Source organism: Sipha flava, unplaced genomic scaffold, assembly GCF_003268045.1.
Source record: "Sipha flava isolate LNK unplaced genomic scaffold, YSA_version1 42_pilon_pilon, whole genome shotgun sequence".
Taxonomy (NCBI): Eukaryota; Metazoa; Arthropoda; class Insecta; order Hemiptera; family Aphididae; genus Sipha; species Sipha flava.
In genome coordinates, this window is record NW_020273159.1 from 2,995,765 (window position 1) to 3,013,031 (window position 17,267).

General features: G+C 29.9%; 2 protein-coding genes across 2 annotated transcripts in view; both read left to right on the plus strand.

The window, feature by feature from the left end:
* Positions 1 to 1,977: 1,977 nt before the first annotated feature.
* LOC112689209 (serine--tRNA ligase, cytoplasmic) lies at positions 1,978 to 3,636 on the plus strand. The gene has a single exon (XM_025562795.1). The coding sequence runs from the start codon at positions 2,120 to 2,122 to the stop codon at positions 3,602 to 3,604; it is 1,485 nt and encodes a 494-aa protein (XP_025418580.1). The 5' UTR covers positions 1,978 to 2,119; the 3' UTR covers positions 3,605 to 3,636.
* Positions 3,637 to 7,241: 3,605 nt separating this feature from the next.
* LOC112689207 (titin) overlaps positions 7,242 to 17,267 on the plus strand; it is a 128,817-nt gene continuing 118,791 nt past the window's right edge. The window contains exons 1-3 of the mRNA XM_025562791.1: positions 7,242 to 7,568; positions 14,913 to 15,018; positions 15,493 to 15,630. Coding sequence (XP_025418576.1) covers positions 7,564 to 7,568; positions 14,913 to 15,018; positions 15,493 to 15,630 — 249 coding nt within the window. The 5' untranslated portion in view covers positions 7,242 to 7,563. The remainder of the gene's footprint in view (positions 7,569 to 14,912; positions 15,019 to 15,492; positions 15,631 to 17,267) is intronic.

Sequence of the window (17,267 nt, forward strand, 5' to 3'; positions counted from 1 at the left end):
TGTACGGATTTTAAGTTTTATTTTATTTTTAGAAATAATAAATAATAAACAATGAATTCTTGCAAACTTGGGTATAATTGATATAATTGGTTTATAGACAGTATTGTATAAAACTATTTTCAAATATCTTCAGTAAAATAAGCGTTTCTGAATTGCTGCTGTATAACTTTACTTCAAAAATTTTACATGCAAAATTATAGTATTATATGAATGTTATTAATATACCTAGATTATAAAATACAAGCAATAAAGTAAAATAAAATATTAAACATTTTTTTTTACATATCAATCACATAGTATACATTTCATAATCACATATTACATGATTTTCGTTTTGATGTTTTTGCTCTTTCAGTTTAAAGTAACTTGAAAAAAAGCGATAACATCATGTTTTGATTAAAGTATGATTACTAAGAATATTGATCATACCTAAAATAGTAGGTAAAAAAATTTAACTTGATATTTTAGATCAAAGTTGGTGTTCGTGAAATAAATCGATAATAAATGAGTATTAAATCGGTATTTAAATGTACCGATAGGCAATCTCTAATTTTACACAAATAGTTTATTCAACATTGAGCAGGCGCGGATCCAAGGAGAAGGAACTAAGTGGTTTATTAATATATTTCCATTTCATATTTCTAGATCCACCTCTGACATCGAGCACAGGTTAGGTTTGTATAATTGTCAATGATTACGTAAAATGTTTCATTGTTTATTTGATTGTTTGCACTTAAAGGAGGTGGAGGTCACCTAGACAAATGCAAATCCGAATGTAATCAATGGTAGGAAATTATTAATTAGTATTATATTTTTACTGATTAAACTTATCTTATTGATTATTTAATATTTTTTAGTTCTTCTCCATCCAAGAAATTACCATAATATGGTAATATATATATATATATATATTATATAGGTATATATATTATGTTATACCGTCAGGCACAATGATATTAATTTATAATATCTACCATCAGTGGCGGCGGTGAGAAGTTTTCTTTACTCGAATCACCAATTGCGTTGGATGCCACATCGTGGTACAATATTATATTAACTATAATGTTCACCAGACACGTGTAGCACAGTTGCATTGCCACAGACCACAATGGAAGCACTATACAGAAAATTTGGACTGACAATTATTTTCTTAACTTTCTTTTTACAAAGACCACCCATTTCCATTTTCACGAATTACGTGATTCAAATATAAACCCCTTCGCGTCACCACTGTCTACTGCAGGGGTGGCCAACAGGTCGATTGTGATATGAGCACAGATTATATTAAACTAAATTTAAATTATTTACATTAAAATCAAATTAAATTTTATACAATCTGTGATATGAGTTTGAGTGAATCACGACTCCCTTTCATTTTTTTTCGAATTCATTCAGATAGCAGTTCAAATATTTATTTATTTTCTGTACATTTCTGTTAAGCCCACAAATATAAAAATTATAACAGTTAATAAAGAATTGCCATGTAGGTATATTGTGCATAATCTGATGTATATTCCGTATTAAATAACGATATTTTAAAAATAAATCAATACATATTAAAATACATTATGTAAATTTATAAAATTAAAGTTACCTATTGATAATTTAAATATAATAAGTTAAGTAAGTGTAACATGCATGTATATTTTTGATAGTTATAACTTTTTTTTTTATGTTCGATCGTGACAAGACAACAAAGAAAAACTGAGGAATCGTTCGCAAGTCTTTAAAAGTTGGCCACTCCTGATCTACTGTGATACTACGATACCAGTCAGTACTATTTTTGAACGGTGAAACGTACATCGTTTGGCAGTACAGTAGTATAGATGGCGCTCGCTACATGCCGACGGTTCCTTTATCATAATATGCCAAGTGCGTGATCTATAAGATTGATACACGACGACGGTCTTATTTCGTGATAAAACGTCAGCATTCATTTGATAGGCGATAACACGATTTTTGTTGGTTATGTCGTAACTCGCCTTATCGTTCATTCGTTCCTTCTGTTTACGTTTTACTTACTATTATTATTATTTGAAAGTCCCCGAGACACGTTGCGTCACCAGACCCGTGCGGCCGTGTTCGATTCCGTAAGTTCTTGCGGTTTGAAAGCTACGAAATGGTACTCGACTTGGACTTATTTCGCACGGAAAAGGGCGGCAACCCTGACCGAATACGTGAGAACCAGAAGAAACGTTTCAAAGACCCAAACCTGGTGGACAAAGTGGTCGAAGCAGACGGCAAGTGGCGGCAGCTACGTTTCAAAGCGGACAATCTGAACAAGTTGAAGAATCTATGCAGCAAGACCATTGGTGAGAAAATCAAATCCAAAGAACCGCAGCCTGAAAAGAGTGACGACATCCCTGTTGATTTCGATTTGGACAAAGTGACAGTCGACGTACTCAAACCACTATCGGTTGAACAGATAAAAAAAGTGCGTGTACTCATTGACAACACACTGACACAAAACGAGAAGGACTTGATCGACATAGAGAAGACGAGAACCGATTCGTTCAAAGAGGTTAGTAATTTCTTGCACGAATCTGTGCCCATCAGCAACGATGAGGATCTCAATGCTGTTGTTGCCACTGTTGGCGACTGCTCCATAAAGAAGAAGTATTCTCATGTAGATTTGATTCATATGATTGATGGTGTGGATGCTGATGCTGGTGCCACGGTATCAGGTGCTCGAGGATACTACCTTAAGGGCCCCGGTGTGTTTTTACAATCTGCCCTTGTTCAAGAAGCACTTCGCCGATGGGATGATAAGGGATACAAGCCGTTGTACACGCCATTTTTTATGCGCAAAGAAATCATGCAAGAAGTTGCTCAACTTGCACAGTTTGATGAAGAACTGTACAAAGTTATTGGAAAAGGCAGTGAGAAAATTGGTGACAATGATTTAGATGAAAAATATTTAATCGCTACTTCTGAACAACCAATAGCAGCTCTCCACCGTGACCAGTGGCTACCAGAAGCTAGTCTTCCTATTCGTTATCTTGGTGTTTCTACATGTTTCCGACAAGAAGTTGGCTCTCATGGAAGAGACACTAGGGGAATTTTTAGAGTACACCAGTTTGAAAAAGTTGAACAATTTGTTTTGACTTCTCCTTTTGATAATCAGTCTTGGGTTTTGTTTGATGAGATGATTAATAATTCTAGACAATTTTATGATGATTTAGGCATTGCTTACCGAGTTGTCAACATTGTGTCTGGTGCACTGAATCATGCTGCTGCCAAAAAACTTGACCTGGAAGCATGGTTTCCTGGTTCGGGAGCATTCCGAGAATTAGTGTCTTGCAGTAATTGTTTGGACTACCAATCAAGAAGATTATTGGTGCGATATGGCCAGACCAAAAAAATGAATGAAAAAGTTGACTATGTGCATATGTTAAATGCTACTGCATGTGCTACAACTAGAGTGATATGTGCTATATTGGAAACATATCAGACCGAAACAGGAATTAAAGTGCCAGATATATTAAAGAAATATTTACCAACCAGGTATCAAGATGAGATACCTTTCGTAAAACCAGCTCCCATTGATGAGGAAGAAACAAAGAAGCAAAAAAAGCAGAAAGAAGGAATGAAAAATAAAAAATAAAAGAGTTATAATTAGTAATATTCATTATCCAATAATTTTTTTCCAACAATAAAATGTAAATTTTTTTTCTATAATATATATTTGTTATGTATTATTTTAATTAAAATTCATTTCTTCTACTTAAATGAGTACCCAAATACGCTTTAAACTTAATAATAGAACATAAATTATTCTAATTGGAGTTTGATAGTTTATTGTCAATAAACAAGAAAAGTTAACTTATCTAATGCTTGAAATTTTTTTATTGTTTTATATGTACAATTTCATTGAAATGGTTGATTTTTTTATTTGAACTTAGTATGATTTGAAGCAAAATAGCAATTAAAATTTGTATAAATAGTCAAAATAATTGTACAATAAAGTATTATCATTTTTTTATTATGTAGATTATAATATATTTTCATTAAAATTCCACTAAAAATATTTTATAAAATATATAGGTACTTACTTTGAAGAGTAATTAGTGAAAATGTAATTTTTAAATTATATACATTAATCATAATTGACTAAACTTAAATAAATATAAGTTTAAGACATACCTAATACATGTAATAACTAGTTTCTAACTTAATGGACCATATTTATTGCCATTAATTGGATTTGAGTAAAATATTTTTTGTTTAAATATGATAGAAGAGCATAAAGCATTAAATACATTTATTATGAGTATTATTATGTAATAACAATTTAAATTCCTCGAGATATTAGTTACTATATTAACCTTATACATATACTAAGAATGTATAAATATTGAAACACATTGAATGTACAAGAGATCCTACTGTCAGATTTGATTTTTTTAAAAAAAAACGCATAAAGTAAAAACTAATATTATATTAAAGTTATTGCATATTAGGTTTTTGAATAAATTACATATCTTATAAAGTTTGATACATTAAAGTAGGATTGGAATTTGATTTTATAATAATAACTACTGTTTTTCTTTCCTCTTCTTCCGGCTCAAATAATAATTTCATTGTTATATACTGGCTGCATCTTGCAAGTCTTCAATATATCCGTAACTTTTTATACTCATAATTTGTCAAGCAAAAGTTAACACTAAAATTAAAACAAATAGTCAGGAATATTGGAAATTAATAAATATTATTGCGTCTCATTCTGGCTTTCCATCTAACGAAATTTATCCAAATATTTTTTATTTCATACCTCCCTTGTAGATTTGTTAATTCTCAAGATAGTCTTGCCTCCCCACCCATAAATTTAAAAAAGTTCATTATTTTTTTTAGTTATGTAATAGAAATTACAAAATTTTGAAACGGTTTTTTATTTTATCTCGTACGTTAACAAAAGTATAGGTATTTTTCACAATTTCATCAGCACTGTATCACCACCACACACGCAGTACCTTAATTCCTCTCCAGTGCAGAATTCCTTCTTCCTCCCGTTTGGAAACACTAACGAATTAATAAAAAGTAATGCAGAGGAGATTCCGGGAGTGTTAGGAACGGCTTTGTGAAAAGAAAATCGTGAAAATATTAAATTACGCCATCAGAAAATTGGTACCTACACAAAGAAAAAAGATCCGTAGAAGAGGTTTTCTCAGATTTTTTCCGTGAGTAATAAAAAATACCACTACTGTAAAACGCTGAAATCCATTTCGGCTATGTTATACACATGTACACATCCGTAATATGGTAACATATTATATTATACATTACACATGCTAATATTATACCCGCCGCGGTGATTGGTGCTGGAAATTAAGGCTATACACACATCTATTCAAATATAGCTGTTGCGCGAGTATAAATTTAATTCGTTACGTTCATCTAACTTTTTTATTTTCGAGTCGTTTCAATCCTTGGATTCAAATCAAATGATAAAGATAATGTAACGTTTTAAATGGTCCAGAAGGAATTGTTCACATTTCTTTTTTCATGTTAAACAATATTAAATATAGCACATGGTGACATTTTCGTAGAACAATATTGTTGGTAAAATATATTTATTCCACTTATCGGTACTTTACTTTATAATTTATAATTTATTTTTTATAAATAAATGTTTAGCCTGCCTGACTAATGATTTAATGATTTTTAAATTTAAATTTATTTTATTATTAATTTTTTATTTTTTTAGTGAAAATTATTTATTTATTTAAAATAAAAATCACAATTTGTACATTTTTGCACAATCAGGGCCGCAGCTAGGGGATCTTTTGCCCCGGGCGGCAAAATATAAAAACATTTGACATTGAAATGCCATGCTAAATATACGCGCATACCGCCAACTTATTTATACCGTGATAACAACGGTCGTCGTCGGGTATCCGATCAATTTTTGATATGGCAAAATAACAATGCAATTAATATTTGTCACTGTAATTCATTTATTCTATGGTATAGGTAACATATTGTTATCGGTAGTTTTACAGCTATCGTCGTATTCCGGACAAAATTTAAAACTAATAATATTCTGTAGCACATATATGTTAACTTTGATCGTGCGGTTCTTTGTAAATATAGATCTATGTTTGTGAGTCTTGATTATAATTTTATATTTATAATGTATTAGCGCGATCACATTATAATCATTTGTTTTCGTGATTCGATGACTGACGTGTTTTTTGAAAGTGTACCTATTAACCATATAGTTTATTTTAATAACTAAATAGTTTTATTGCCTACAAAAGTTAAAAAAAATTATCATAATCTGCATATTCAACATCTTAGAGTTGTAAATACGGTAAGAAAATATTTAATTATTAAAATTTACGGTAAAAAAAAATTGTGCGTGCGTTGTAAAACAACAAAGAGTATCATTAATCTCATTTGAAGAAATAATTAAAACATTTGCAGTCAAAAAATCAAGAAAAATCAAATTTTTATAAATCTTTTATATACACTTTTAGTTTTTAAGAATAGTTATGTATATTTTGTATATTTTTAGCATAAATTTTTATGTTTTAATTTTTCAATAAACCTAACTTATCATTTAACAACAGTATAATAGCATATTTGTCACTTAACATCCAATTAAATATTTTAGAATTTTTCTCAAATTTGCATTGTAATAACAACACTGAAATTTATATATAAATTATTAGGACTGAGTGATGGAAAGAGGGGCGGCAAAATTAGAGCTTACCTCTTCTAGAATAATGTGTGGCTGCGGCCCTGTGCACAGTAAACAAATTTGCTGAAATAATATAAACATATAGATAGAAAATTTAACTATTATGAATACGCGAGAAAGGAAATTATCCAGTGATAGATTTAATAGATTTAGTTTTGTGATATTTTTTTTATTACTATTTATATTAAGTTTTATTATTGGTTTTTGTTTAAAAAAATGTATGTCTTTCTCAAGGGTTTACAATTTGGACGTATAATTACGATTTTTAATTTACGTTGAAACAATTTGTTCTATACCTCCAATTGCAATAATTATCGTTGTTCTAAACGATATTTTGTACCTACATTTTAAAATTTGCAACGCGATTATTGAATTTAATTTATAACATGGTGAATATATGATGTTAGTTATTTAAGTGGGAAGAGTTTAAAATAAACAATTTTGGCACTGCATCGCCCGGCGACACTTATCTTTTTATAAAATAACAATATTTAGAAGAAAAAAAAGTTTCATAGAGGTTAGCATCAGTATGTATCGTGCTGTTTAAACGTTTCTAGTTACCCATTATTGTCACCTATTTCTATTAAGAAGTCGTGTCTTATCATTTTACACACCTATTATCGTCTCATAAGCTTAATTATTTCAATTTTTATTTTTATTTTAAGTGTTTCAAAATATAGTAAGTGTTAAGGAGGGAATACACGGCAGTAAAACCACCAACTACTGTTGCGTTGCACTTGTATTCTTCCACACAAAATGTAAATTGATTTATAATTTCCTGCCGACAATCATATCAATCGCGGTGTTATAAATGGTTAATAATTATATCCCACGCTCAACGGTGCTGATTTTCATATAACAACATGTCGTAAGTACCTACGTCCCAATTTGAATTAACCAAGGGTTTTTTCTTCATTTTTAAAGTGTCTTGACGTGGTGTTCAGAAGGAAACGCGTGCACAACACATAGTTTTCTAAAGAAAAAACTCCGAGTCGACTCATGAAGATTATGAAATTATTTAGTACAATAAATGTTGTATGTTTTGAGGCGACATTCACGATTTCAGAATATTATAAACCTATTGATAAATCATAACCACATGCATGATAGGAAATTATAATTTTGCTGGATAATAATAATGAAATTAATACGAATAAAGAAAAATTCTAAAGGTTTTACGGACAAATATTTATGAAATTATTAATAAATGTATATTAACATTGATTTACGAAAATTTACTAGGTTGCACAAAATAATTATTCAATGAATGGTTAATAAAAAAATGTTGACAACTGACATTAAATATTTTTTCCTTATAAAAAGCAATATAATTGATAATTATTTTTCAATAAATTTATTTATTTTCATTTTTTAGCAATGTATTTTAGTATTTTGAGTTGTATTTTATGATTATACTTCACAATGAGTACAAGGGCATTACAATATACACTGCCCACGCAGCGGCATACCTGACAATACATTTGTTATTTCTAAAGGTTAGAAAAAATGTAATAAATAACAGTATTATATTAGTCCGCAATCTCTGATCACACTCATGTAGTATCTCTGTTCATTATTATTGTTATTTTATATACTTTATAATGACTTCAGATAGTTGGATACGTAAGTACGTATTACACGGATGTAGATTGTTCTTAGGTCATATGAAAGTATAAGATATCGATACCTACTGTATTAAAATATATGTTTTTGGCATTTATGTCATACACAAATCGTGCGCAGTAAATTTAATCAGTCTGAATTATATTTATGAACTCAAAATAATGATTGCACTACTTAAACCGACTTTCAGTTACTGTTTATCAAATATTTACCGAGTCTTAAAATCGAAGCAATATAATTATTTATTAACTATGCGGTTTTACTAATAGTATTAAAATCATAATTATACTTTAAACTACTGTGGTCAACTTTAATCACTCGGAGAGTTGTACTTATACATTACTTCATTGGTACCATTTTAAATTATTCCGTACACCTACCCCATTTGGCACTTCCGAATATATTATTTTTCATTGTTATTTTAAACATAAGAAACGTATTTTATTTTCATATAAGACGAAAGCAACGTGCACATATCTTCGTATAAGCTGCAGTATCGTCTTAAATTATTAAGAATAGAAAAAAACCTTTACAATGACAAGATATTATTATTCGTCCTGGATGATAATTCAGAAACAAGTACACGCGCATTCCTACCTCTTGTGTAAACACACGGTACATATAGTGGTTCCATTAATTTAGAGTTCGAATTCACGGAGCAGTTATTAGTTTTACTTTTTACTAACCGCTGGTTAATGTAACCACCAGACACGCATCATTATTATTATTAAACATGTGTCTGTATCATACAATGTGTAACGTCGTATGTTCGAATTTTAAAACCTAATATCATCATACATTAGTAAAGTGATCAACCAGTACGTAAAAAAATACATTTAATATAAAAATCTTCAGTAAATTTACATATTTTTATACTTCAACGTGCAATGTCAAGATCATGACCATAAATATAGTTAAGGCAGTTAAAGTGTACCTCTAATCAAGTCTTGTGAACTCCATTCATTTTAATTACGATAACCTAATACCTATTATTTGAGAATACATATTTAAATACATACCTTAATGTGTACTTACACTTTTCTCAATGTAATTAATTAATTATATTTCGGTACACATATTAATTGGTGAAATTAGCTCCCAATTAAGTATTAAGTGGTATAAAATGAGAAAATAATTCTTACTGAAGTCATTAGTTAAATAGTGAGATTCATCGGCGGATATTGGGGGGGGGGGGGGCTTTTACTCTGAACGTAATCAAACTACACCAGACGCAAAAATAAATTGTCTATTTCAATATTTGATATTTATAATTTTTATTTTATTTTGTTGGTATACGAGAATGGTCTAGAATATTTACGGACTATCTTTATTGGGGAAAACCATATTTTGTAGGTAATAAAGGAAATAAAGGAATAGATGAATACAATTGAAATAAAAAAAAATGAGTAGCTATTCGCTATTTTATATTTTTATGTTCCTATTAACTGTACATATTTGGTGCCCCAATTAGAATAAAGTAGGAGTAGCCACTAGTTAGTAGGTTGAAGCATCTAAAAATGTTTACGCTAATGGATAAGACAAAAATATTAAGCCCCCCGCCCAAGGATGTGACCAGATATCCGCCTATGGTGGATTTGTAATACGTTTCATTTCAACTGAATATCCGAAACAAAACTAATCGAATCGCATTAGCTAACACGCGAAAACTGACTACACGACAACATCTATGTATACTGTCGTGGTTCGTCAACGAATATCGCGATGACTATTGTATTTTGAAAATTTACGAATCACATTTCGTCAAAGTCGTATTGATACGGGAGCTAGTTTAACGTGCAGATTCACGTTTGGTTTTCGTAAACCACGAAACAGTTTTATAAGTCGTTTTGTGTACAGGATTCCAGGCTAGAACGAACAGAGTATTTCGGATCGATATCGCCCCCCAAACGTCGCAAACGTATAAAAACAAGAATTTTTTGCAAACGGGATCGGGGAATAGGAACACGCGACCTCAGCGTGTCGGTAACATGGTAACCTACGTAGTGAGAGCGTGGAAGGGTCGACATGCTGCGCAGTTGACGACGGAGGAGTCTGTTGCCGTTTGTCGGACTTCCGATTACGGTGCATTGAATTTTCGCGGAACGCGACCGAAGTACGACCGTGGACGATGGTCGAAAAACTTTGATGTGGATTTTCTAAAATGTTCTCGAGTTGGCGCGCGTGGATGCGACGTACCGCCCCTGGTTGCGATGCACGCGAATCAATCAGACCGTTCGACCGTTTACACACGCCCACACGCTCGAGAAGTTGGGACGGGGGAAATAAAAGACCACCCAAGTAAGGTAGGGGCTATATTTTTTTCACCTGCTTTCCCAAAAAAATCCTAGACGTGCCCCGGGAGTTAAAAAAACTTGTACAGCATTAAGTACTAAAAAAACAATATTCGTTTAAAGCGATCATTCAGCAATAGGTGTAATCGGGCTAAATCATAAGATCTACGTTTTTCTTGCAAATGTTTGTATCTTAATTCCTTATTGGCAAATATTTAGCGAATACCCGCACGAACACACAAAATTATTGTGGGAGGGGATGAGGTGGATCGCTCCAAATCTTCCCTTCGGACACGCCAACGCATGCAAATCATCATGGTAACCGTAGCGCGTACCGACCCCCAGCTGATCCTGCTTTTAGGACCGGACATGTGGGCTCACGTGACCGCGATCGCGTCCGAGACAGTGCGCGGGCTATAAATACATTTCACGAACCGCGGACGGACGTGATTGCTCCGGTCGCGCCGAGCCGCGAGGCAATGTGCCAAGCGAATATCGCGCGCGGCAACGGTCTAGCGAAAATGCATGCGCCCCGCGGCCGACCAACAGAAGCCGCTGCCCGCGCGTACACCGCCGGACGTGTACTGGCACTATTTTTAATTCATCCGACGTTTTTCGTCCACCGCACGTGGCCCGCGAATATTCGCCAGCGGATCGCCACGTCCGGTGCGCGCGCACCTGATACGCGTTTAAAAGCTTTGCCGTTCGACTGTGTCTAAAGGCTAGTTCAGACTATGCCAGTAATTTAGTCGAATGGTAAGTGATTTACTAACTACTAAACGGTTTAGTAACTGAAAAATGTTCAGACACAACATGGGTTTAAGACTGTTTTATTACATTAGTAGTCGTTTTGGTGATGTGAAAAGTGATATATTTATATTTTAACGCCTTTAAATCCGGTGTTTTCCGATGTTTTTTTTTCGTTCCGCGTACCCCTAGTAGGTTTTCGTAAATCTCGCGCCTCACCGGCTCCCCTAAAAGTTTATTTATTCATTACGAGTAATACCAGGTGAACTGTAAAACGAGGTTTGTTTCAGCGATTGTTAATTTTTACGTTTTACATCTTAATAAAAATTGCAATATTTTAACAATTTTATCATCCCAGTATGACCCCCCTCTCTCCGGGCAGTACTTTAAATCCTCCTCAGGGGGTTATTTATCTCCGTTGGGAAACGCTACGTTGTATAATGTACAGGCAGGGTCGTCCCGAAGGAGGGTTTTGGGAGGGTGTCTCGCTCCCCAATAAAAACACCAGTCGGCAGTCGGACTTGTTTCATTACAGCCTAGAAAAACCTAATTTTACTTACGAAAAACAAATATTACATATTTCGTAATACAGTGTATACACAAATAAAATTTATATAACTACTTATTATACAATAAAAAAAATTATTATATATGTATATATACTCGTATGTTATTGGAAAAGATGAAAATTTAGGAATTGTCGGTATATCCTAGTCATTGACAATTGTTTGACATTATTGACGGCCGTTTGGGAAATTTCTCGGAATTACAATCCACCCCTGATAATATATACTTTAAGCATTGATTTTGTACATAATATTAATGTGTGTTATTTAAATATTATATATTCGTGCAGACGAAACACTGAGAGAAATTTACGTTTTTAATATACAATGGAATACGGATAACCAAATAATAATAACAATGAAATAAGTGTATACATTGTGGTTATAGCATACAATAAATACCGTATGTAGATCGTTTATAATACACAGAATAAAGGATTTACATAACATTTATAATAACATAATACATATCATAATATATATAAATTTTGCGGTCCGTGCATATATATTTTTCGATCCAGATTATTCGTATTAACTCGCTTTTAATATAAATATCGTGGGCACATAATTTTCAAGTGTACATATAAATAGACACATATAAGCGAAGACGAGAACAATAGTATTCTACATCAATCAGTAGAAACGGCCGTTGGCAACGTGCAACAGTAGGGGGTCCTATAAGAAAATGAATAGGTGACTGATATTACAGTGTTTTTTTGTGGGTTTAGTTTTCATTGAAGTTTCAACATGGTAGACATAATATTATATTGTAGTTGTTTTAAGGTGTCCCTAAAGATATAGCCATTACAATATCTCCTAATAGAATTAAGATGATTAAATAATATTATTTTTATATGACACACAAGAACCATTGAACCATTCAAATTAATTTTCAGAAGAAAATTTCAAACTCTAAAATATGGCTACTTTAAAATTGTTCAAACATTTTTAAGTACTTAAATAATTTTTTTAAAATTGATATTAAACAAAAATAACACGAAAAACTAATTAAAATATGAATAGTTTATGTCGGCATTCCTCAGTCATGTAACAAACATTTTTTTTTGGTATTTTCATCATTCAAAATATATCATAAAACTACCAACAATTTTTATTTATAGTTTGAAATCGATTTATTCCTCAATAAAGAGTTTATTTTGTGATGAATACATAAGTACCTATTATCATTGATTTATGTTTTTTATACCTATTAATAATATTATTTATTGTACATTGTTTTCTGCGATTATTAGTATTTATTTACAATAAATGTTAAGATGTTTTTACATCAGAAATATTTTTGTTCCAGTTTGATTAATTGATCATTATTTACTTAATATTGTAGATTTGTACGTTTAGTAATAGAACAACACGTGTTAGTAATTTGTATTTATGACTTTAATTTTTATTGCAACTTATATGTTAAAACACGAAGACGCGTTAATTGTGTAACAATTATATTATGTATTTTTGTAATTAAAAATAGTTTTAACAAGCATTATGTTGTATTTATAAATTACATAAAAAATATAAATAACTTCAACAATGTTAATTATATAATTATATAAGGAATAAACGTATGAAACAATACAAATAATTAAAATATTTTTTAGACTTCAATAGTCAAGAAGTAGAGGTTAATGTATTATAAAGTAATGATATTGAAAAAGGTTAAAACTATTACTATTAATAAATTATAAAATGTGTAAAACTATGTTTATATCAAACTTATTATAAAAATGTATTTTAAATATTTAATTTATTCAAATAGACATTGAGAAAACAAATTTACTTATCGTTTTTCGTTAATTTTTTTAAATGTTGAAATTATCGTTTTTAAAAACTAATAATTTTCCAATGAAATTATTTTTATTCTATTAGTGCATATAGATAGGAACTTAAATTTTTAAAATCAAAATATAACATTATTATTAATATTATACTGTACGTAAATAATATTATAATTTTCATATTTCACGATTTTGATACAAGAAATACAAATATAAATACATTTTTACTTTTTTTTTTTTTTTTTTTTTTTTTATAAATACCAGTTAGCGTCGAAAGTTTATCTTATCTTTACAATAAAATTGCAATAATATTTTCTTATTTGTAATATTATTTTTAATATTTGTCATTGCTTAAATAATTGATTTTATAAAATATGATAGTTGGGAAGTATAGCATATTTCTTTATTTTATTTTTATATTGCTATAATGTGTACGGTAACTTATAAATACTGAAACTGTAAAATTAGTAAACAGTAGGTACATTCATTTAGCATTGAAATAAATAATTTTAAAAAATATTTGTGAAACATGTTAGATTTTATACTTTTATCGTTTTCAGTTTTTACGAGAAAGCTTTTTTTATAAACATACAATTATATCTAATATAAAACGATAGTCATGGTACGATTTGTTCCCGAATCTTTTTTTTTTTATTCAGGCATCTATTTTTAGCTTTAATTATATAGGTCACAGACCAAGGAACCGGCAAAAAGCCTTCCTAAGTTGAACAGCGTTTATATAAACAATCAAATAGGAAATTAATCATAATAATAATTTATTTCCGTTGAAAATTTATCCGCCTTAATTAGGTAATTTGTTGTTCGAATTATACATGATCCATACTAACAATTGCAAGAATCATAATACATTTTATTAAAAAAATATATAAAAATGATATATAAATAATAATGTTAATATAAATCACAATATTTAAAATTGTAAAAACGAACAGAAAAATACCAGATTAAAGTAACAGATTATTCCGTTTGAAATATAAATATCTTACTACTATATATTTGAATATCAATATAATGATTAAGCCATACCTACGTGTAATTCGGGTTTTTTTATTTTTATTTATACTGATGATACATAGTAATTTCGCTTTGTTGTTTAATCGGAAGGGATCGGCCATAATTTTTTTCGCATTGTTTCTTTCAATGAAAACCATATTAAACATTAGTTCTATTCCAGGACAATGGAGAGCGATGATGACTATTATACTGTTTCGGAGTGTTTAAGTTCAAAAGTTTCTTCGTACGGCTCTTGCACGCCAGTCGCATCTGATCAAGATGACGAAGTAAGTAGTATCACGTTTGTGTTACAATATTTTATATTTACCGTATATCGCGAATGCATGATGATACGTATTTATAACAATTATTTAATGATAAGTATTACATTAAGTCGTATGGGGTTTAGAATTCTAGCAACTGCATCATACGAGTATATTATAACATAACTATGTACTGTAGTTTGAGGTTTCATACATTTTATTTTACTAATTTCTAATTTTAAATAAGTAAAAAATTTTATCATTACTAATATTGATTAAAAATGTAAATTATACAATGCTATACATATGTTAATTAATATCTACCATTCGCAGCATATTTATTGAAACGACTTACGTGTATGCGAGACTGGTCGTTTCACTAATTGTATTTACAACAATTTTCTTTTATTGAACTAAATTATATAATACGAAATAATGTTATGTGAGTGCACGTAAAAATTGTATTTGGTTTTTTTTTTTTTTTTTTTGTTTTTTCAGTACGATATGGATACTGTCGTCCGAGAAGTATTACAAACCAGACGATTGATGTTATCGCCTGTTCGAGGATGTGTGGAAACTAACGAATCTATTTACAGAGAAACACCAATACAACGAACTGAAACGCCACAGCCTGAAGTAAGTGCTTACCTAATATGTATTTCTAAATCCGTTGCCCGATGATAAAATACATCAAAGCATTTTTTATTATTAGTTATATTATATTGCATTTGTATGACGAATACATCCAACATAGAAAGGTCAAAAAATTAGCTACACTCTGGCTATTTGAGTTATTTTATTGTTTTATATTTTAATTACATCGTTAATTTTTATGACTCCATTTGTGAGACTTAACAAGTGTTGTGGTGTACAGTTCATTGCATAAAAACCGCAAGAGACAAACCGGGGCTTAAATTAAAACGGTATACAATCATGTTGGTATACAAATCATGGAACATGTTGGTTAGAAATTAGCATTTTTCAAAACTACATAGAAATAAATAAAAACCCAATGATGGTAATTCTACTTGATGATTTGACATTCTACGTTTCTATTTTATTTACGTGAATATTATAATTATGAGTCATCTGTAGTTATTATATTTTAGTAGCGGTTAATATTCGTCTGATCTAAACTATAAGCCGTACTCACGGGACACGATGTTGAAGTTTATTGAAAATAAAAATTAAGTACGATATTTAATTACTTTATTAATAAATATTTCCGCATGAATTCCTTTAGACACATTCCTATTTTTAATTTTCTATTCTTACTTTCCTATTCTTTAAAAATTTCTTAGACTCTAGAGAATTAGATTTTTTCAACGTAGCATTCATTATTCAAAAGTAATTTTGAAAATGAAAAACTAATAAATGATTCGGTTAAAGTATTTTTAATGTATAATATTTATATTATAATCTATTATAATATTACAATATGTACTCGAACATGTGTAAAAATAATGATACAATAATTTTATAGATAATATATTTATGTTAAATATTGAAATATATAACGTGAATATTAATTTTTTTAAATTTTATCTACATTTAAAATTAAAAAAAAAAACTTTATTTTGTTGTTCAACGTGAATAATATAATTTTTTCATTTGTCCATTTTTTTGTTATTATTCAAATGTACGATTGGTCATGGTGTTATTTTTTGGTTCAATTTTTTTTTCTAAGAATATTATTCCATATATTTTTGTTTACCACAGGATATATTTTTATGGTTTTTTCATCATAACGTAAATGCTTGTTTCATAATAATTTAATTTTCAACATGTGTTAAATGGTGAAATATATGATACATATGAAAAATATTTTGCACGCATTATTTTTCAATACTTAAGTTTTAATAAAAATTGGTTAGGGAGGTAGGTATAACAAATAAATTATAAAATTTGGCAAGACGTGAAATAAAATGTACTATGATGGGTTACTATTGAAAATCGAAATTCATGTTTTCTTAGCGCATAAGAAAAACTCGACAAACATAAAATGTTATGTATGAGTTTAAATATTATTCTAATAATAAAAAAAAAAAAAAAAATGCGAGTGTTTAAACGTTTAAAAATGTAAACGGGTCGGCCGTAAGAGAAATTCTCAATTTAATATATTTAAATAAGTACGAGCAAATAGCACAGTACGTGAGTACGCTATACAGTTGTAATTTATAGCTTTTATTTAGAAAATGTGTGGATCGATTAACACAGATAATATGCAAGCTATTTAAATATTTTAACACGTTTGGAAAACAGTTTGCCAAAAA